The sequence below is a fragment of the Erinaceus europaeus genome, chromosome 14, assembly GCF_950295315.1.
Source record: "Erinaceus europaeus chromosome 14, mEriEur2.1, whole genome shotgun sequence".
Taxonomy (NCBI): domain Eukaryota; kingdom Metazoa; phylum Chordata; class Mammalia; order Eulipotyphla; family Erinaceidae; genus Erinaceus; species Erinaceus europaeus.
In genome coordinates this window covers 78,439,445-78,462,442 of record NC_080175.1, presented here as the reverse complement: position 1 = coordinate 78,462,442, position 22,998 = coordinate 78,439,445, and the positions used below count along the sequence as shown (strand labels likewise).

Sequence of the window (22,998 nt, the reverse complement as noted above, 5' to 3'; positions counted from 1 at the left end):
AATTTTTAGACATGTTCTGAACAGAATTTAAATATTAGTTTCTTACCCTTTCCAACGGATGATCCTATATCAAAAACAAAGAAGAGCAAATGGAATTCTACTGACCAAGTTTAATTACAAGACAAAAATGTCAGAGTAACTGTATTTTAATTTTTTCATTGCAGCACTATTTTTTTCATTTTTATTTATGATAAATAGTGGATTACAAAATTGTAAGATTACAATGTATAGTTCCACACCACAGCTACCATCAGAGTTCTGTGTCCCCACCCAAAACAACTACCATAGTTCTCACAAGTCTTAAGAACAGTTTGTTTGCCTTTTTTTTTTTTTAAGTTCATGTGTGTCAGTTCTCTGAATTTCACATAGGAGTGAAGCTATGGGATAGTTGTCTTTAATCTATTTATTTCACTAAGCATAATCTCCTCAGTTCCATCCATTTTGTCCCAAAGAGCACAATATCATTTTTTTGATTGCAGAATAGTATTTCATTGAGTATATATCCCATAACTTCTTTAGCCAGTCATCTGTTGGTGGACACTAGGCTGCTTCCACTCTTTGGCTTTTGTGACTAACGCAGCTGTGAATGAATGAATGTAGGGGCACTTGTGTCCCATTGAATTAGTATTTGCATACCCTTTGGATAAATGCCTAAAAGTTATATTGCTGTATTATAAGGTAATTCCATTTTTATTTGTTTAAGGATCTCCACACGGTCTTCCAAAGGCACTGCAACAGTTTGCATTCCCACCAGCACTTAGCAGAGTCCCTTTTTCTTTTTTTTTTTTTCTTTTTTATTTAAGAAAGGATTAATTAACAAAACCATAGGGTAGGAGGGGTACAACCCCACACAATTCCCACTGCCCAATCTCCATATCCCACCCCCTCCCCCGATAGCTTTCCCATTCTCTATCCCTCTGGGAGCATGGACCCAGGGTCATTGTGGGTTGCAGAAGGTAGAAGGTCTGGCTTCTGTAATTGCTTCCCCGCTGAACATGGGGGTTGACTGGTCGGTCCATACTCCCAGTCTGCCTCTCTCTTTCCCTAGTAGGGTGGGTCTCTGGGGAAGCTGAGCTCCAGGACACATTGGTGGGGTCTTCAGAGTCCCTTTTTCTCCACAACTTTGTCAACACCTGTCATCTCTGTTCCAGTATCTTTAGTTCAAGAGCTTCTAAGCTGTTGGACAGCTGAACTATTCCCTTACATGGCTTTGCTCAGTGACTCTCACAAAGTTGTAGCTTTGATTCAGTGAAAAATTTAGCTGTTTAAATTTAAGGTGGAACACCCCTTACTTCACGTTTTCACGTTTGAGAACAGGCCCTAAGCGTCCTTTCCCTGTCATATTATTTAACAGTTTCTTCATTCATTCCTCTCTCTCTTCCCTCCCTCCTCCCCTCCCTTCTTTTGCTCACTAAGTGCTTTCATTAGAAGCGCATTAACATCTCACACCCAGGGACAGGTTCAAATTCACCATATTTTACTGCTTTTCTCCTGAAATATTATGCAATTATGAATCATTCAATATTGCATCCATATGTTTTTGCTAGATTGTGGAAATCCTGTTAGAGCTGCATAATAATCATCCAAACATATTTAATCTTTTTTTTTTTTTAACTAAACCAACCAAACAAAAAATGACTTTTTTCTTTGCATCTGCAATTCCCCAAAGGATACTATCGGGAAGCTGGGGAAACTGCTGATACACGACTCTTTCAACATCTGGACAGTTCACAAAGATCGCTACAAGATGAAGGACTTTATTCGATTTAAGCCCAGCCAGAGGCAAATCTACCTCTTTGAGAAGGGACTCATGTTCTGTAAGATCCGAATGGAGCCCGGTGCCCAGGGCCTGTCTCCTCACCACAGCTTTAAGAAGTCTCTCAAGGTAAAAGGGACCCCCTGCTCCTACCAGTCAGCACAGCCCTGTGGGTAGAGATGTCACTAGCCTGGCTTTACAGGTGATTGAGGTGGAACTGAGCGAGGCGAAGTTAGTCTGCCTAAAGCCGCACCCAGGCATGTCTAACTCCAGAGTGGGACTTTGTAATCAGCCACTGGAAAGAAGCAGGGCTGGCAACGAAACGCCTTTGTGTTGGGTAGAGAAAGGGACAGTGTGAGCCCTCTGTTCTCCAGGCACCAAAGTGAAAGCTTGGGTGACGAGAACATGGGTTGGATTTCATTTTCAGTTTGCCCTTCTCAAGCAGGCTTCTGGGCAAGCAGATGGAGATGGTATCTTGATGGGAATGAGAAGGGGCATCTAGGAACATATGCCCACACTAAGCTTGTTTCTCACCTGTATAGGGGATGTGTTATAGATAGTGATCACACACACACACACACACACACACACACACACACACAAAGAGAGAGAGAGAGATGCTCTTAGGACTCATTTCTCCATAGTAACATTTGCTATTTATGTCTTTAATGGACACACATTAAATGATACTAAGAGAGTATAAGAAAGATGGTTTTGGGCCAGTGAAACAGCTCATCTGAGTAGTGTGTTGTTTTGCCGTGTGTGGCTCAGGCTCAAGCCTGGCCCCTGTCAACTTGAAGAAAGCTTTGATGCTGTAATATATGTCTCTCCCTCCCTGCTTTTCTATCTCTCTATAAAAATATATAAAATTCACAAAAATAAGGGGCCTGGTGGTGATGCATCTTGTAGAGCATATGCATTACCATGCACAAGGGCCCAGGTTCTAGCCCCCAACCCCTACCTGCTGGGGGTGGGGAAGCTTCACAAGTGATGAAGCAGTGCTGCTGGTATCACTCTCTCTCTAACCTCTCTAACCCCCTTCTCTCTCAATTTCTGTTTCTATCTAAAATAGATTTAAAAGTTTGAACAACAAAAATAAAATAAAAAGATTATTTCTTTGCTTCAAGACTACAAACCTAAATATGGAGATAAATAGCCCATTCATTCTGAAATAAACAGAAGTGGTTATCATTGTACCAAGATTGTGTTTTCTGCTCCTTGGAGCTATTTCCAGAGACAGCAGAACACTTGCAAAGAAGATAGGAGAAGCACATTCAAGAATAAAAAGACTGAGAAAGGCAGGCAGAGATATTTTTCAAAATGAAAAAGGATGATACAGAAATTTTTCTTTTTTCACCAGTTGGCGTCACTTTCAATCCGCCAGCTTGGAAGGGGGAGCAGCAAAAAATTTGAAATTGCCAGCCAAAACGGACCTGAAAAATACATCCTTCAGGTAAACCTCATGCCTTCCCCTTCTGCTGTACTGTCAGGTCTTGACAAATGTTTCTTACCTCATTGCGCTACATGTCACCCAGAGAGTCAGGGCTGTGGGACTAATGCACCAGTGATCTAAGACTAAATATTTCCTGATTTGTAATTGCAGGCAGCTTCAAAAGATATCAGAGATTTCTGGTTTTCAACAATAAATAAATTACTGCTGGAACAACAAAACAGCATGAAAGGTAAGATTTTTTCCCCTGCTGCCTTTAGTCTAGAGAGTCAGATTTACGATTCTAACTTGTAGTGGGTGTGCAGATTGGGGATAATGTAAACAAAAAAAAATTATTTACCACAGAAGTAGCTTTTGTCTCACTTTTGTCACACCTGGAACTGCCTGTGTTGGCTTTACATTGTGTAGAGTTTTGTGTTTGTTCCTTTGAGTTGTGTTTCTCTCATACCTAGTTACCAAAGTCAATGCCTTCAACCCCAAATCCCAAAGCTACCCAAGGAAATACTAAGGGAAATAGATTTAAATGGCCAATACTACTTTCAAAAACCACAATACTTTTTTTAAAAGTAGAGGTGCTATTAATATACTGTAAACTGCAATCTCAGGAGTTGGGCGGTAGTACAGCGAGCGGGTTAAGCGCAGGTGGCACAAAGCACAAGGACCAACATAAGGATCCCAGTTCCAGCTCCTGGCTCCCCACCTGCAGGGGAGTCACTTCACAGGCGGTGAAGCAGTTCTACAGGTGTCTTTCTCTCCTCCTCTCTGTCTTCCCCTCCTCTCTCCATTTCTCTCTGTCCTATCCAACAACATCACTAACAACAACAATAACTACAACAATAAAACAACAAGGGCAACAAAAAATAAATAAATACTAAAAAAAATTTTAAATGCAATCTCTTAAAGGATAAATCTAGTCAGTTTTAGTCTGTTCACAAGGCTGTGTAACCATCTAATTCCAGAACATTTCTATCACTGTACCCCACCCTCACAACCTGTGCCCACTAGCAATCTCTCCCCTCCTCACCCTCTCTCTCCCTTAGGCCCTAATGTTCCCTTCACTATAGATTTTCTTATGCTGGGCATTTTGTGTAAAAGGAACCATATAAGATGTGACATCATCTGTCTGGTTTCGTCCACTCAACGTAACTATTTGCATGCTCATTCATGTTGTAGTTTATATCAGTGTTTCATTCCTTTTCATAACTGAGTGATAGTGTGTTGTGTGAAAATACTATGTTTGGTTATCCATTCTTCAAGTTGATTGGGCATCTGGGTTGTCTCTACCTTTTGGATACTGTGACTAATGTAAGATTATGGAGATTTCAGTTCAACTTCTTATATATACCTGTTTCCAGCCATCTAAAGTATATGTGAAAATTGCAGGGTCATATGGTGACTATTAACTTCCTGGGGGAATTTCCATGTTTTTCCCCCACCAGGGTTACTGTTAGAACTTGGTCCTGGGGGCCGGGTGGTGGTGCACCTGGTTAAGCACTCATGTTACAGCGCTCAAGGACCCGGGTTTGAACCCCTGGTCCCCACCTGCTGGGGGAAAGCTTTGCGAGTGGTGAAGCAGGCCTGCAGGTGTCTCTCTTTTCTCTTTCCCTCTTTCTCCCCCTTCCTCTCAATTTCTGACTAGCTCTATCCAATAAATAAATAATAATAATTAAATAAAAATAAAAAAAAATAAAAAAGAACTTGGTCCTGGCTCTAGGAATCTACCATTCCTGGTGGCCACTTTTTTCTTTCTTTCTATTTTATTAGATAGGACAGAAGAAGATTGAGAGGGGAAGGGGACTAGAGAGGAGAGAGAAAGTTAGACACATGCAGACCTGCTTCACTGCTTTGGTTGTTAATGTTTCAGTGTCATGTCTTAGAAACCATCCGAGATCCTAAGGATTAACACCTACACTGTCTTCTAAGAATTTAACTTTAACTCTGACATGAAGTTCTCTATCCATTCTAAGTGGATGCTTGTCTATATGTGAACTGCAAGTCTAAGGCCACTCTATTTTTCTGTCCCAGAGTCATTTGTTAAAAAGACAACCCTTAATCCTAGTGAATGGCCTTGTACCTGCAGCTCACGAAGCTTTCCCCCAGCAGGTGAGGACTGGAGCCTTGGAAAGGACAGGAGCCCTGTGCTTGGGTAGCAGACCAGGTAAACACAGGGAGACAAATATTGCAGGGGCGTGGTGGGTGGGTAATGCACACCATGTGAGGAAGTCCCAGGGTCAGGATGATAGCCAGGTCAGCGAGAAGCTTTTCTTCCAGGTCCCTGGATCACTGCACTGGAAGCTGAGCCAAGCAGTGAAGGTGGGGCCATTGTTTTTCATTGCTTGTACTGGTGATTTCATTTTAGAAAGTGGATCTCAGGAGGCCAGGTTTATAGCAGTAGCTGGTCAGTGGCAACTCAGGCAAACTTGTAGTAGAGAGAATTGGAGTTAAAAGTATAGAACAAGAGGGCTGGGTGGTAGCACAACCAGTTAAGCGCACATGGTGCGAAGTGCAGGGGGCGGTGTAAGGGTCCTAGTTCAAGCCCCCGGCTCCCCACCTGCAGGGGAGTCACTTCACAAGTGGTGAAGCAGGTCTGCAGGTGTCTTTCTTTCTCTCCCCCCTCTGTCCTCCCCTCTTCTTTCAATTTCTTTGTCCTCTCCAGCAACAATAAAATAACAACAGTGAAAAAAAGATGGCCACCAGGACAGTGGATTCGTAGTGCAGGCACTGAACCCCAGTGATAACCCTGGGGGCAAAAGAAAAAGTATAGAATAAACATGAGAGAAGGACAGGAAAAGGTCTGTGAATCAGATGTACAAGGCCATCAGCCAAAGAGAAAGCAAAATATGTCTTAACCTGGCCCCTGATGCACAGGGCATCCAGGAGAGAAAGTAAGGCAGCCTCAGAGATTTTAGGGAATTTATTGCTAAGAAACAGTCACTGAGAGAAGGGTGGATAGTAAAAAGGAACCAGCTGCTTCTGAGGTGAGACAGAGGGGCCTGGCAGCCAGGAGAGAGCTAACTACCTTTCATTTAGTTTTTGGTTTTTTTTTTTTACAGTTTCCTTTAACTTTTGAACATTTTAAACACAGCTAAGTTAAGTCTTGTTCTCAGAAGCCCAATATCGTGGTTCCCTTACAGACCGTTTCTACCAGCAGACTTTTTTTTCCTCTTTTTTTTTTTTAAACTATAGTTTTTACTGTTTTTTTTTTTTAATGTTTTATTTATTTATTTATTAATGAGAGGGGTAGGCAGAGAGAGACACACAGAGAATGAATGAATGAACCAGACATTACTCTGGTACATATGCTGCTAGGGATTGAACTCAGGACCTCATGCTTAAAAGTCCAATACTTTATCCACTGTGCCGTGTCCCAGACCACTAGACTTTTTTTTTCGCTATGGGCTATACCCAAATGTGTCTTTGTTTGTTCCAGAATTCTTCTGGAAACTCTCAGTTTCAGCTCAGAATTGAAGCTGAGACTTTAAAATAACACACGAGGGGGGCCGGATTGTGCTGCGTCAGATAGAACACAGGTAGCACGCACAGAGACCTCGGTCTAAGCCCCTGGTCCCCATCTGCAGCGGAGGAAGTTTCATCAGAGGTGAAGCAATGATGTGGGGTCTTGCTCTCTCTCTTACTTCCTTCTTCCCTATTTCTATCTCTATCCAAAATAAACAAATAAAATTTAAAAAACTTTAAATGAAGTAAATAAACAAAGCTAGACAGTGTGGATGCTTTGCCAAGCAGGGAACGGTATGAGAGGAGCCAGAGGACTTGGGGGGGGGGGGTTCTGGTGCTTTGGTCTCTCTCTCTTTCTCTCTCTCTGTCTGAATGAAAAACTAGAATCATGCATGCATGAGACCTTGGCTCTGCAGAAAAAAAAAAGAAGAAGAAACTTGAAAATAAAATGAAATAAAATAAAATACAGTCATATGTGACTTAGTGGTAGGGGTATGTTCTGAGAAATGTGTCCTTAGGTGATTTTTTTCCCCACGATGTGAACATTATACAGATGTACAAGGCTGCTGATGGCCCAAGACTACAACTGTGCGACAGCTAGGATGTCACTTGACAACAGGAACTTTGGAGCCACTGTCACATGAACAGTCTGTCCCAGACCAGAGCCATCCTTTCATGACTCTGAACTATTAATATGGAAATTCTGGAAATGAGACTCTTCTTCCTCCCCAGTGTTTGTTGTTATTCCTGTATTTATATTATTTTTTGTTTGGTTCGGGACTTTGCTAAACTAAGTCTGTAAAGTGTGTATTCATCCTGTGACCACTGAAGCCTTTGTCAGCTAAGGACTTGAAAGAGATCCCTTAAACACCCCAAAATAGTAAATCTTCCAGTCTTTGTCAAGGAGTTCTGTGTGGCTATTGGAGCTTGCTTTTAAAGCTCACCCAGGGAGGTAACAATTCCACCTTTGTCCTCACTTCCTGTTTGTGGAGACCCTCAAAATCAGCCAAAGGTGAGAACATAAGGGCTCGGAGCTTTCCTGAATAGATGTCCAGCCACAGGCATACACACATGGTCTTTTGTTTTAGAGCTTTTTAGAGTCACTTTGTTCATTTCATTCCCAATAGTGAATGTATCCAGTGCCTCAAGAAATCGAACAATGGCTTCCAGTCATCTTCTGCAAATGCCCCAAGAGAAAAACCTTTTCACACTAAATAATTTCTAAATCAGGCTTCTTAAAGATGGTCTTGTAAGTGGGATGTTACAAATAAACCTCAGGCCAAATAATGACAGTTCTTCAGAAAGGAGACCTAGAGGCAACTTCAGTTCCACGGACGCCCTTAACTGGCAGCCAGATACTGTTCAGTGTGGCCACAGACTCTTAGGGTCTCAGGCTGTTTCCAGGATGGGGAAGGCAGGGCTGCAGCAGCCCAGCAGCACACAGCTCACTGCTGGCACTGAGGTTCTATTTGTTTGTTGTGAAAAGCCACAACAAAGCTTCATAAATTGAGTTTGTTTATTTCCTTGGGATGATATTGCTCGGGTTTTAAAGTGCTACCTTCATGAAGAACTTTTTAAGTCTTAACCATCTATGCTGGCACTGGTTAATGCATTTGATAAGGAGAATTGTAGAATATGAAGAAAAAAAAAAGCTTTGCCTTCAGAGACTTCATAGGAATGTTGTCCTTTTGTACTCTTTCTACGTTTTTTCTGGCCATCAGATGGTCAGGACAGTGTGGGAGTGGTGTGTGTCGTGGAAAAGATAAACTAAGAAGTATGAGTGAAGAACACAGATGAGCTCTCTGCCACAGCAGCCCTGTGATGGATGCTCTTAATTTAAACTCTAGCCCCTTGCCAGGAAGTAGTAATAAGATTATAGAGTAGATTTTGATTTGTAGAACAGTAAAATCAACAACGACAACAACAAACACTATCGCAACTATGCTTTGCTATTGAGCTATGTATTTTTCAACCCCTGAGTACGCGTGCTCAAGAGACTTAAAACGGAAAGCTCAGACAACTGAAACTACTAGGAAAGATTTATTCAGGCGTGCGAACAAACAGTAAGAACAGGAACCGTGAGTGTGTTAAGGAAATTTATTAGAAAAAAGAGATATGGGTAAGTATATTTAGGAGAGCAGCTTAAATTCAAGTACAAACATTTTTTAATCACTGTGTTTGGAGGGTGAGTAACAGTTTACAGAATAGTTGTCAGCACATGGGTAGCATTTCTTGTCTCCCTCTGATAGGGTTCAGCAGATGCTCTGACCGCAGATGTAGGCCCTTGGTCCACCAGCATACCCCAGGACTGACACATACCCTAGTAGGGTTCAGCAGATGCTCTGACCCCAGACGTAGGCCTCTTGTCCACCAGCATACCCTAGGACTGACACACACACCCTAGCAGGGTTCAGCAGAAGCTCTGACCCCAGACGTAGGCCCCTTGTTCACCAGCATGCCCCAGGACCCCCCTCACACACCCTAATAGGATTCAGCAGAAGCTCTGACCCCAGACGTAGGCCCTTGTCCACCAGCATGCCCCAGGACCTCCCCACACACACCCTAATAGGGTTCAGCAGATGCTCTGACCCCAGATGTGGACCCTTGTCCACCACAGAATGCCCCAGGACCCCCACACATACCCTCCTTCCCCGGGGCCCTTTGCTTGGGTGCAGCACATCAAACCCAGTCCAAGTTTAACTTTGTGTTTTCCCCTTCTGTCATTGTTTCTTTTTAATTTCTTTTTATTTATGATTTAATATAATGGATTACAAATCACAAGGTTATGGGGGACTAGTTTCACACCACACCCATTGCCACAGTTCTGTACCCTCCCCTCTCCCTGTTTCCTCCTAGCTGCCCGCCCCCCCAAGCAAAGATGTGATTCTTCTCACTGGTCCTGAAATTCATTATTATTCTCTTACCAGATCATATAATTTGTCTTCAGGTGGACAAACGGGCACTTTAAAAATTATTTATTTATTTGATAAGACAGAGAGAAATTGAGAGGGGAGGGCACAAGAGAGAGGGAGAGAGAAAGACAGACACCTGCAGACCTGCTTGACCATTTGTGAAGCTTGCCCCTCCGGGTGGGGAACAGGGATCCTCGTGCATGGCAGTGTGTGCACTGAGTGCGCCTCCGCCTGGCCTCCCCACATGGGCACTTGTTGGGCACATTGGTCATCCAGGACTGGTGGAGCTAACTGTGGAGATCGGGCGGATTCAGAGCCATGGGATGCTGGGAACTCTGCACCATGGGTGGAAAGTAAGGAACAGATGGAACCGTTTTTTCCTGGAATACTAGGAAAACAGCCCCGAGATGTATACTCTGCTATAGACTTAATTGTGTAGCGTTCTCTGTGTGTGTCTCTGTATAAAATCAATATGTAAATTCAGTTCAAATGGGTTGAAATTTGAGGGTGCTGTGTTTTTGTTTCTGTTTGATTTCAGGCCAAGGGAGTCTACAGTTGGAAGCAAGCACCAGGTATGTACTGGTTTTTCTGAGAAGTGTCAGATGTCTCAGGTTGCTCATATTCTCTCTTGCGTAACCTTTGTTGATTTTTTTGGCGCTTAGCTTATTACAAGGTACTTCCCATTAGAATAGAAAGTTAGTTCCCCAACCTGGCTTCCAACTGTGGGTGTCTCCTGACATTTGCTTTGTGTAGCCAGCTGAAGTCACCACTGATCTGAAACCTCCCTAAAATGCCCCTCCCCACCCCTCCACTCCCCTTCTCTCTTCCCCTCCTCTCTTCTCTCCTTCCCATCTCTCTTCTCTCTCTTTCTTTCTTTCTTTCTTTCTTTCTTTCTTTCTTTCTTTCTTTCTTTCTTTCTTTCTACCAGAGCACTGCTCAAATCTGGTTTATGGTGGTGCAGGGGGTTGAACCTGGGATTTTGGAGCCTCAGGCATGAGAGTCTCTTTGCATAACCATTATGCTGTCTACCTCTATCTTCTTTCATTTCTTTCCTTCTTTCTTTCCTTCTTCCTTCTTCCTTCCTCCTTCCCTCCTTCGCTCCTTCCCTCCTTCCTTTCCTCCCTTCCTTCCTTCCTAAGATAGAGTGGGGGGGGGTGGGGGGGGATGAAAGAGACCGCAGCGCCAAAACTTCCTGCAGTGCACTGGGGGCCAGGGTCAAACCTGGGTCACACACATGAAAAGCAACACACTGTCCAGGTGAGCTCTATCACCTACCCTCAGGCTGTTATCTTGAGCTTCTCAATGAACACCGTCAATTCCCTTCCTGTTCTCCAGGCCGCATGGCCCTGCCCATAAGTACACTCTTTGATGCTAACCATTCAGCTTCCCTCACTCCCCTTACAACTCGAAGGATCATTCTTCTCTGGAGGGGGATACACACTTCCCCCACGAAGTTCTCACCAGTGTGCTTTTCCCCTTCTGTTCCCCCTTCCAGCAACTCTCTCCACCTACAGTGCTTTCTTCCTGTCCAGGGCACTTAAAAAGTACCCACTAGGGTTGTCGGGCCGTGACATAGCGGGTTAAGCACACGTGGCACAAAGCGCAAGGACCAGCATAAGGATCCTGGTTCGAGCCCCCCGCTCCCCACCTGCAGGGTGGTCGCTTCACAAGTGGTGAAGCAGGTCTGCAGGTGTCTGTCTTTCTCTCCCCCTCTCTGTCTTCCCCTCCTCTCTCCATTTCTCTCTGTCCTATCCAACAAGGACATCATCAACAACAACAATAATAACTACAACAGCAAGGGCAACAAAAGGGAATTAAAAAAAAAAAAGAGGAAGTACCCACTAGGCCAGGCGGTGGCACACCCAGTCGAGCACATGTTATCTTGCACAAGGCCCCGGGTTCAAGCCGCCTGCCCCCCACCTGCAGGGAATGATGTTTCATGAGCAGTGAAGTGGGTCTGCAGGTATCTCTTTCTCTCTCCCTCTCTATCTTCCCCTCCCCTCCCAAATTCTCTCTGTCCTAGCTAATAAAACAGAAAAGGAGGAGTCGGGCGGTAGCGCAGCGGGTTAAGCGCACATGGCGCGAAGCACAAGGACTAGTGTAAGGATCCTGGTTTGAGCCCCCGGCTCCCCACCTGCAGGGGAGTCGCTTCACAGGCGGTGAAGCAGGTCTGCAGGTGTCTTTCTCTTCCCCTCCTCTCTCCATTTCTCTCTGTCCTATCTAACAACAACAATAATAACTACAACAATAAAAAAACAACAAGGGCAACAAAAGGGAAAATAAATAAATATTTAAAAAAATTTAAAAACCACAAGGGCAACAAAAAGGAAATAAATATTAAAAAAAAAAAAACAGAAAAGGGAAATAAGCAAAAAAACCCAAAACCAGTAGCTGTGGCTTCATAGTACAGGTACTGAGCCACAGTGATAACCCTGGTGACAATAAAAAGATAAAATAAAGAAGAACCACTAAATGCCACTGAATAAACCTGTAGTCTGTCATTCAGAGCAGGTGCAGGACCCTGCTTGGTTTTTCTACACTCATATGACCTGAACCTAGTGGAAGTACCCCAAGCCATAAAAACAAGGGTGGTAGAGACGGGCAGGGCTAAGGCCTTTGGTAGACAGATGGCTCTTTTGAGTCCTCTCCGCACCTATGCTCTGTGATAGAACTTAGCATGCTGCTTCCATGCTTCTCATCTACGTATTCTTTCGCCACTCGACCATAAATTTCCTAGGGCACAGAGGTTGTCTTCTTAGTTTTAGCTCCTCTTTATCTCCAGTCTCGTTATACAGGGGCCTGACACCAACACATACACTCAGAAAATGTTTAGTGAAGAAACAAATAAAATAACTCCTTGAAAAAGAAAGCAAGTGATTAAGAAAGAAAAATGAAAAAGAGAACTCCTTGAATCATCACATTAAGCTGGCAAGCTGCTCTGCAAACAACCCCCTGGGGTGGTAGCGTTTAGCTCAGGTTGAACCTTGTGTATCTTGGGCCTGCAGCATCTAGAAAATGTTTATTTGTTGAATTAATCTGACCCAAAAGGTCTACTGTGGTGACTGGCCATTCGGAGCTGGGAGGAGGGGGAGAAGGAACTGCAGTGAAGCAGATTTTGAGAATGTGAAAGGGGATCCCCGCTTCTTGTGGCTCCGATTTTAAAATCTCCAGCTAGTAATTCAACAATGAATTTGATTGTATGATCAAATAAGTTAGTTGTATCATCAGGCAAGTTGCTGGAATATTCCCTGGCTGGGTGTCACCCATAGTACAGATGCAGGTCTTTGACTAGAGGCGAGGGAGGAGAACAAAGCAGGTCCTTGAGACTGGAGAGCACACAGAACCCACAGTGTCAGCACCACTCCGACTGGTCCAGGCAGGAACATATGTCATCCTTCCCAGTGGCTCAGCCTCTGTTGTGTATTTCTCCCAAGCAAAAGCCATGGAGTGGAATTCACGCCAGAGGTGGAACATGCGGAAAGAACAAGCAGTAATAAGGAAGACTGCACTGGCACGCGTGGGGTTAAAGGTAGGCTTCAGATGAGGAGCAGGGTCTCGAACCTGAGTCCTTGCTCTTGGTAACATGTGCCTCAACTGTGTGCACCACCTTCTGGCTCCAGGTGGCACTTTATTTCTTGTTCTGGTGAGAATTTACACATGACTCCTCCCAAACTTCCCACTAAAAGGGTAGGAGCACTAAATCCAGGTACTCCCCCACAAGACCACAGCCCCCTCTTCCTTTTTTTTTTTTTTTTTTTTTAGCATTTCTCCTATGGGTAGAATTGGGTATAGATCAAGAAGGAAAACAAATATAGGGAGTCGGGTGGTAGCGCACACGGACTAGCTTAAGGATCCTGGTTCGAGCCCCCGGCTCCCCACCTACAGGGGGTCACTTCACAGTCGGTGACGCAGGTCTGCAGGTGTCTATCTTTCTCTCGCCTTCTCTGTCTTCCCCTCCTCTCTCCATTTCTATCTGTCCTATCCAACAACAACAACATCAATAACAACAATAATAACTACAACAATAAAAAGCAAGGGCAACAAAAGGGAAAATAAATATAAAAAATTAAAACATATATATATATAGAGACACATGTTCATGCTTTGAATTTAAATGAATTTGCAGGCTGTGTGTCTGTGGAGTTGGGGTATACTCTTTGTTGTTGTCTTTTCTTTCCTTGACTAAAGTAATAATACCCTGTGACACCTTTTTTTTTTCTTTGCCAGAGGACTTTTCAACTCTGGCATAGGTTGGTGCTAGGGGTCGAATCTGGAACTTTCAGTCTTGGTGGGCATGAGTCTTGACACTGAGGCAGGCACAAAAGTCTTCTTCCATAACCACTATGTTCTCTTCCCAGCTGATATATTTTTTTTCTGCTACCCGTAATCAAAGTCTTGGCATTTTGGTGTTTAATTTTGTGGTTCTGGATTCTCCTGTGATCAACATAGTGGAAAATGAAGTATGTCTTCAGATATATACTTTATTTGAAAGAGGCCTCTGGAAGGAGTTTTAGTTCAAAATACATTTACAGACACCCACAAAGTATAACAAATCGTTGAACTAATGTACAGAATACACAAAATCCCACCTCCACAGCAAAGTAAATCTCTCTTTAGATCCTGGAATGTTGGTAAGTATGTAAGAGCACATTAAAAAGGAGCACATTAATTACTCACAGAACTGAGCACCCAGAACGGAAAGGAAAGGAAAGGAAAGGAAAGGGGGGAAGGGGAAGGGGAAGGAAGGGGAGGGGAGGGGAGGGGAAGGAAAGAGAGGAGAGGAGAGGAGAGGAGAGGAGAGGAGAGGAGAGGAGAGGAGAGGAGAGATGTGACCAGACACATATTATGGGGATATGAGAGGTTGTATCAGTGTGTCAACAACTGTACTGTAAACCATTAACCACCCTCCCAATAAAGTGAAAAAAAAATAAAGCAACTAGATAATAAAGTAAAAAGATATGCAGTCACCAATCCCATTGCTAACCCTAGTCTCTCTCTCTCTCTCTCTCTCTCTCTCTCAGTGTGTGTGTGAGAGAGAGAAAGAAAGAGAGAATGAAAATGGAGGGAGTGGCTCAGATCAACAATCCGTTCAGAGCATGGTGTGAGAGGAGCACTTTTACTTTGAGTTATAAGATTGCCTTTTGCTTATAGATGCATGTTCGCCTGTAGCCAGTACCCTGCACCCTAGCCTGCATCTAGTATCTGTAACTGTTGTTGCCATACAGTGTGCCTTCTAATGTGGATGTAGGTAGTCCCATGTGCTAGGCAAGGTCTCGCCAGATTTGATGAGTTGGGAGATTGACATCTCAGTATCCCTGGCAACAGTCCAAAGTAAGAATTTAGTGGCATCATAACATGGGATGGCAGCACTAGTGGCATTGTTGGTTGAGGTCAACAAAGGTAGTATGGTGGTAAGGAATCAGAGAAATATCGAGAAGTATGGTCATAGTCCCAGAGGCTCCAGGACTAGGAAAAATGAGCATTTTATGGGTGGGGGTACATAGCATAATGGTTATGCAAAGAGACTTTCATGCTGAGGCTCTAAGGTCCCAGGTTCAACCCCTTAATCCCTTGCACCACCATAAACCAGAGCAGAGCAGTGCTCTGGTAAAAACAAAACAACAAAAGAAGTGTGTGACTGTTAGAAATGAGGATCTTAAAGAGAATGCAAGGGGTTTCTTGTCATACCCCCAGACTTTGTATGAAGCCGTACTATACCATACAGAGGTCTCGCTGAGAAATCTCCAGTGCAGTGGGTGAGATTTTGACTGATCCCAGCTACATACTCAGCTTGTCCTTGACACCTCACACCCAGTGGGTGTGCACTTCCCAGTTGTGGGCTTTCTTTAAGCTCAACTACAGTTTCTTTTTATTACTGATTTATTAATAATTAACAAGGTTGGGGGTAGTCGGGCAGTAGCGCAGTGGATTAGGCGCAGGTGGCGCAAAGTGCTAAGGATCCCGTTTGAGCCCTAGCTCCCTACCTGCAGGGGAGTCGCTTCACAGGCGGTGAAGCAGGTTTGCAGGTGTCTATCTTTCTCTCCCCCTCTCTGTCTTCCCCTCCTCTCTCCATTTCTGTCTGTTCTATCTAACAACGACAACATCATCAATAATGATAATAACTACAACAACAAAACAACAAGGGCAACAAAAAGGAATAGAGAAATAAATATTTAAAAAAATAATTAACAAGGTTGTAAGATAACGGGGGTACAGTTCCACATAATTCCTATCACCAGAGTTCTGTGTCCCACCACCTCCATTGGAAGCTTCCTGTCTTTATCCCTTTGGGATCATGGACCCAGGCTCATTATGGGGTACAGAAGGTGGAAGGTCTGGCTTCCATAATTGCTTCTCCACTGGACATGGGCATTGGCAGGTCGATCCATACCAGTCTTTCTATCTTTCCCTAGAGGAGTTGGGCTCTGCAGATAACCCTAGCTTCTAACAGCCCTCAAAGTCTGAGGCAGCAATCTCAAGCTGCCCTAGTCTTTGACAAACAGAAAATGCACTTGGGTGTGTGTGTGTGTGTGTGCTACAGGGACCTTATGGAATCTGAAAGCAATTAATTTGAATGAAGAGAGTTATGCTTCCTTACATTCTAGGCAGCACTCGTGGGAATTTCCTGAGGCTCTCGGCTGAGATGAGCTCTAGAGTGTCGACAGAATTTGCCAAACAGAAAGGGACCACATAGGTTTGTTTCCTCTCAGAAGGCAGAGCTGAGTAGTACTCCATTGTATATATATCATAACTTTCTTTTTTTTAATACTTAACTTTTTATTGGATAGAGACAGAGAGAAATTGAAAAGCGAAGGGAGACAGAGAAAGAGAGAGACACCTACAGCCCTGCTTCACCACTCGTGAAGCTTCCCCCCTGCAGGTGAGGACCCAGGGCTTGAACCTGGAACCGCATGCACTGTAATATGCACGCTTAACCAGGTGCGCTCCAGCCTGGCCCCTACCACCACCCTTAACCTGGCACAGAGGGCTCACAGACCTCAGCTCAAATCTAGGTTCTGCTCTTTAGAGGGTTTCTTATCCTGTTTGTATGCATGTTTTGTGTTCACCAGTCATTTTCCAAAATGAGGGGGTTGCTGCTGCATAGTCTATGGCCAGAGCAGACGCTTCTAGGCTCTAAGCGCCCTATCAGCAAGCTGTCCAGCTCTGTTCCGACAGGGAGGAGAACAAAGACCAGATCTGAGGCGTGGCTTTAAAACAGCCTCCACCTGCCCAAGTGGAAACAGTTCACTTGTGTTTGTGTGATAGGAACTGACCTAAAGAGTTTTACGTGCTTGTAAGGAACAGAGAAACACTTAATTTGAAAGAAAATCTAGTCTATTCATCTGAAATCTATGGTGTTCACTCTGGAGTGTAGTCAGTGGTGGAGCGTGTTCCTCAGAAGCAGGACTGGGGTTTAATGCCCAGCAAAACCCACCCCACCCCCACCCCTCAAACAGGTGCAGTTGAGGCACCCCCTAAGGTATCAGGCACTTCTGTGATCCTTTTCTGCCATCTAGTGGACAGTTAAAGAAAGGCCATAGTTTTTCTTCAAAGTCTATATGAAGTTCACTTACAAATATATTTCATTCCATTTTGAAAAGCACAATAAAATGCAAAGGGGAAGCCATTTTGGTACTAATCATCATGAACTCTCACAACTCGTCTCCCCCCCACTCCTCTCATCCTTCTCCACCGAACCCCTTTCTGTGTATCCTGGCACAGGGCTGGTGGGCTGAGGGAGGGTGGGGGCAGCCAGTGGCTCGGGTCTGTCTTTCCAGCACACGCGAGACAGTCACTGGCAGAGACAGTCACTGGCACCAGAGTTACTCTGAAGCTCTGGGGAATGTGGGAATGCAGCCATCACTTTGGGAAGTGTGTCGGGAGCTCTTCTGTGTGGTGTGACTTTCTGAAGTGTGTGTGTGTGTGTGTGTGTGTGTGTGTGTGTGTTTGCTCTGTTTCCTTTTTTAAAATTTTATTATTTACAAAATTATAAGATAACAGGGGTATAATCCCATGCTGTTCCCACCACCAGAGGTTCCCCTTCATTAGAAACTGCAATAGTTCTCCCGAGGTCACTGATATGGGCTGACTTTATGTCTATAACTCTCTCTGTCTCTCTCTCTCTCTCTGTGTATATATATATATATTTTTTTTCTATGTTTCTGCCTTTACTTCCTAAGTTTCACCTATACCTATTACTACTTTCAAGTGTGTCTCCTTTCATTACTTGTATCTCTGGTAAGAGAAACAGTGCTTGGGGCTGGGTGGTGGCACACCTGGGTGAGCACACATGTCGCAATGTACAAGGACCCAGGTTCAAGCCCCCAGTCCCTACCTGCAGGAAGAAAGCTTTCAAAGTGGTAAAGCAGTGTGGTAGGCGTCTCTCTGTCTCTCTCCCTTCTGTAGCACTACTCGGTACACACTGTCTGCTCTTGGGGTAAGGAGGCCATGCTCCTTTGAGGGGAGTCTCTAGGATGACTGTGGGTGCTCCCAGTCCCCAGAAGGGCAGGGGGAGCATCTACCTGAGCCACTTACTCCTCTGTGCCTCCCCCTGCCCCGCCACCCCCAGGTTTCCTACAGTTGGGGAGCACGCTGACAGATCCTGAACCCTTCAGTATAAGGGGGAGGTGGTGGTAGGGTGGTAGGGGGGCTTAGATGTTTCCAGAAGGGGCTTCTCCACAGCCCCCACTGTCCCGATGAGGGAAGATGGGACCCAGACCTCATCATGAAGGCTGGGGAGCCTCTAGACAGCATGTGGGGGGATCCCCGTTACTGCCTTCCTGCTCCACACAATGACTGCACTCACCAGGCTCCCTGCTGCAGGTACCCCTGCTCCCCCTCCTGGGCCAGCCCCCGGCACAGAACACCCTTTCCCCATACCCTACCTCTCCCTGCATCTTCACAGGGCCACAGCCAAGTATCCTTTTTGCAGGGTGGGTGGGCTTCTCAGCAGCCCCCACCCGCCTCTTCCCCTCCCCAGGTCTCTATGCAGGCAGGCATTTGCTGGTGCACTGTGGGGGCTGAGCCCCAGTCTTAGTGAAAATGGGCTGCTGGAGGGAGTAGTAGGGGGTATCTCCGTAGCTGGAATACTCTAGATTCCAGCCTCCTTCAGGCTAAGGGGACCCTGGCACAAGGGAACCTCACACAAACCTGCTTCTCTTCTGTTACCTGCCAGATGGAGCTGAGCCCCTGCCTCACAGGGTGTGAGGCTGCCGGCCAGCAGCACTCAGTGCTCAGGGCTCAGGGCCCGGGGGGCTACTGTCCCCACAGCCACTCGTGAACTGACTGAGTCTCTGGAGAGAGGAGGGCAGGATGTACCATGACTGCTTCTCCTTAGGGCAGGTAGTGACATTAGTGAGGGGGCCGAGTGGGGCAAAGAAAAAAAGGAGAAGAAAGGGAGGAAGGAAGGGAGGCAGGAAAGGCAGCAAGACCAAAGGACCGTTTCCTTGGGAGGCAGGGAGGTGGGGCTGTGGACGTGTCTTCTTAGTCACAGCTACCGAGCTTCCGGGGTGGACAAGGGAGCACGGGAAAGGCAGGCCGGGCCCTGGCAGCCTGGGTGAAGCCTTCAGGTGCTAGGTGTAGGGATGAGGGGGAGCTGGGCTGCCTGCTAGGCCTGCCGTGGCAAAGGCCTGCCCCCCTCTCCCCTCCGAGGGGTTCACAGGTCTCCCGTTTCTCTCCCCAAGGCTGCTCCAGCAGGGGGTCTGTCTCCACGGGAGCCTTTGATGACTGTGAAGGCACAGAAGAGCTGGAAAAGGAGATGAGTGCCCTGAGTGTAACTTCCTTTCTTCTTCTAGCTTCCATGTTTTCTCTCATTGCTCTTCATCAGCTTCCTTGGCCTCCTTTTCCTCTTCCCAACCCCTCTCTCCCTCCTTTTCATGATTGTCTTGCATGAGGACCCGTCCTGCACCAAGAAGCAGAGGTCACTGGATTTGCAAAATGGCTTGAACCCTCCCAGCCCAGCACGCCCAACCCCCACCCCCACCCTGGCCCCCAGCACCCAGCACCCAGCTCTGGGTTCCAGTCACCATGAGGGGGCCATTCCTGGGATGTGAGTGGCCTCGGGGGAAGAGTTAGGGTGAGTCTTCTGCACTGCCCTCTCTGAGGGTCCACCCCTGTCCTGGTTTCTTCTAGCTCTCGGGACTCTTCCAGCTGGACGACAGTGCTGACCCCTGTTTCTCCAACATTCTGGAAAGGGGAGAGAGCGCCTTGGGAGAAAAAGCAGGCCGCAAGGAAGACACGTGAGTGTGAGAGAGGAAGGAGAAAAGTAGACGAATCGGTTGGTCTCTGCTTCTCTGACTTGCTTCTTGGAATTTCAGGGCAGCAGACACAGCTGAAGAGAGCGTTGGGGTACCTGTCCCTACTGGGGAGTCAGAGACTAGCTTCCGGGCAGAGGCGATGAGGACCAAGGAAGGATGCCCCAGGAGCCGCTCTTCAGAGAACTGACACCCATCCCTGACGCCCCACGGGCCTCCCGCACTGGGGGTGCTGCTGGAGTCCTCAGAAGTCACTGCAAGGTGACCTGGAGCCTCTGGGTCTGAAGCCTCATTACTGGACCAGGGCTGCCCTCTCTCTCCCTCCGTCAGTGTGAAGAGCTGTCGTCCAAGAGCCCATGGGGACCCCCACAGCTGCCTCTGCCACAGGGGCCTGAAGAGGTTACCCCACCTCAGGAATGGAGGCCTCAACCCAGGGTCACTCCTTGTTGGCATCTTTTGGCGTTGCTCTGGGTAACTGGCTATTGTGGGAGACAGTTCTGTGAGGAGGCTTAGTGGCACCCCTGGCCTCTAGGCCTGTGTGACCCCCACCCACTCACCCAGCTGTGACAGTGAGATCCACCTTCACTTAACACCAGGCTTCTCCTGGGTTGGCACTGGGCAGATGGGTGGAGAACCTCTTGTCGAAACCTTGAGGAGGCACCAGCTGCTGCTCCTCGGAAGGTTCTCTCGTCGGGAATCTGCAGAATGTTTCAAAGTCTTCATGTCGCACTTGACTATCACTCTGTCTCGAGGTCTCTACACTCCAGCAGTGTTGATTGTTAGTTAACTTTTGTGATACCTGCCTTTCAGTTTACTAGCTTTTTAAAGGAAATTAATGTTGGCTTTTCTTTTTTAATAGCACTTTCTTCTTTTTATTTGATCAAACAGAGAAATTGAGAGGGTGGGGAGATAGGAAGAGCGAAAGAGAGATGCCCGCAGCTCTGCTTCCCCTCTCCTCTGGAGAAGCTTCTCCGTTGCAGGTACTTGGAATGGGGTCTTGAGCCCAGGGTATTAGTTATTTTCAAGGACTTACTTTTAGTTTCACTAGTTAAATTTTAGATTATTTTCATTTCCTTATCATTTAATTCTGTACTTTTAAAGTTACCTGTACTATCTTCACCTACAGTTATTTTAAGAGTTATATATTTCTAGATTAACTTGATTGCTATTCTTTTTATTTTTTTGTATTTATTTATTTTCCCTTTTGTTGCCCTTGTTGTTTAAGATTGTTGTGGTTATTGATGTCATTGTTGTTGGATAGCACAGAGAGAAATGGAGAGAGGAGGGGAAGATAGAGAGGAGTAGAGAAAGACACCTGCAGACCTGCTTCGCCGCTTGTGAAGCGACTCCCCTGCAGGTGGGGAGCCAGGGGTTCGAACCAGGATCCTTGCGCTTTGCGCCACATGTGCTTAACCTGCTGTGCCACCGCCAGACTCCCGATTGCTATTCTTAATGAGTGATCTTTATAATGATTAATACCTTATTTATTTTCAATTAATTTGTTTTTAGCTACTGGAGTTATATAAAACCCACTGGCAGTTTTTAAAATGTAGAGTTATTTATGTTAGAATAAACTTTTTTGTTATATTCCAGAGGTTTTTTTTTTTTCCTTTTGTTATTTAGCTTTGGTTACTTATGTTCACAACAATTTTAGGTTCTGGTTTACTTTTACATTCATTAACTTATTGTCTCTCTAGTGGTTTTATTTTGGTTTTAAGTTATTGCATTTTTGAGTATCATTTTCTGAATTTTTTAGCTTCTAGAGTCTAAGATACTTAGATCTTGAGTTATTTTCTATTATTTATTTTTGGTTATTTATACTCAGGTCAGCATTTTAAATGTTCATTGTCATATTTACTTTTCCGAATACAGTATTAGAATTATATTGTCTTTCCATCAGGACCTAACCAAGGGAGAACTACTATATCCTCGCTTATTTTAACAGTGAGGACTTAACATAAAGAATTGTTATTAGAGTTCTTGGTTCTTTTGCTTGTTCATTTCTATCTTTACTTGCTTCTTTGGTCTTGGTCTTTCACCACCCTGAACCAACTTTTTCAGATAGACACAGAGAAAGGAAGAGAAGGAGAGATACCACAGCACCAAGCTTTCTCCAGTGCAGTGTAGTTGGGCCTTGAACCTTGGTCACACACATGCTGAAGTAGGCATCCTCCTCGCTGACCATTATTAGAGATGTTTAAAGAAAATAAATAAGTAAAAATGGGATTGTGTGGATGTTTTAACTGCAAGAAATAGCTACTAGCTCAAAGGCTGGAGGGACCAAGTAAGGAAGCTGAACTTTTCACTACTCGTCTCATCTCAATGAACTTTACTCGTCTCATCTCAATGAACTTTTCACTACTCGTCTCATCTTAATGAACTTTTCACTACTCGTCTCATCTTAATGGTAACTGCCCCGAAGAGGGTTAGTGCTGTGAGGAGGGTCTGCTGCCTGGTGGGACAGATCCCTGGGGTCTCCAGCTTAGGCCCAGAGCTGGACATGGAGCCTTGAGGCCGATACAAAGGCTCTTTAGGGCTGTGAGGCAGCCTGGGGAGAATGGCAAACTTGCAGCTGCTATACTAAAAGCAGTTACTCTCAGGGTGCAGGTCTGTCGCGGGGGTTGGTGACAGAAGCCCAGGCACGCAACGAAGTCCCCGTGTCCTCTGTCACCCTCTGGTCAGCCTGCCCCATTGGTGGAGTCTGTCAGGGACGGCTGGCAGGCGTGTCAAGGGGCAGCCTGAGGAGCTGGGAAAACATAGTTCTTCACCATCACGCTGGGCTCTGGAGAGGTCTAGTTTCAAAACTGTCAGAGGTGACTGGATGTTGACTTTTTACTGGTGTGGGTACTGGATGAGACTCTAGCTTTCTGACAGACAGACAGATGGATGGATGGGAATGGGTCAGCATGTGCCTGAAGGGAGACTCTTGTGAAAATCATTTCAGATTGCAAGGACATATTAAGTGACTCACTTTGTTCATAAAGAAGAACTTGGACAGTGTGGTGTGAAAACAAACAAACAAATAAAAAACAAATAAATAAAGGCAGGAGCTATTTTCAGTACAATGTTTTCCTTTGAACAATTTCCAGATGGTTAAACTACATGGAGGGAGGACCCCCACTTCCTGTCAATGAAGTGTCTTAATAGTGTTTCTGACGTGTGCACTACATT

At 45.4% G+C, this 22,998-nt stretch overlaps 1 protein-coding gene across 4 annotated transcripts in view; it reads left to right on the top strand.

Annotated features, from left to right (window-relative positions):
- The window catches only part of MCF2L2 (MCF.2 cell line derived transforming sequence-like 2), a 201,161-nt gene extending 178,296 nt beyond the window's left edge, over positions 1-22,865 (top strand). Inside the window, exons 23-30 of one of the 4 annotated variants that reach the window (XM_060172039.1) lie at positions 1,670-1,885; positions 3,117-3,209; positions 3,360-3,438; positions 10,113-10,146; positions 13,009-13,103; positions 19,258-19,346; positions 19,706-19,812; positions 19,891-22,865. In XM_060172039.1, the coding sequence (XP_060028022.1) occupies positions 1,670-1,885; positions 3,117-3,209; positions 3,360-3,438; positions 10,113-10,146; positions 13,009-13,103; positions 19,258-19,346; positions 19,706-19,812; positions 19,891-20,017 (840 nt within the window). In that variant the 3' untranslated portion in view covers positions 20,018-22,865. Of the gene's footprint in view, positions 1-1,669; positions 1,886-2,828; positions 2,926-3,116; positions 3,210-3,359; positions 3,439-5,309; positions 5,365-10,112; positions 10,147-13,008; positions 13,104-19,257; positions 19,347-19,705; positions 19,813-19,890 lie in introns of those variants that run through there. The other 3 variants (XR_009544755.1, XM_060172040.1, XM_060172041.1) reach the window with 3 other exon arrangements.
- Positions 22,866-22,998: the final 133 nt, after the last annotated feature.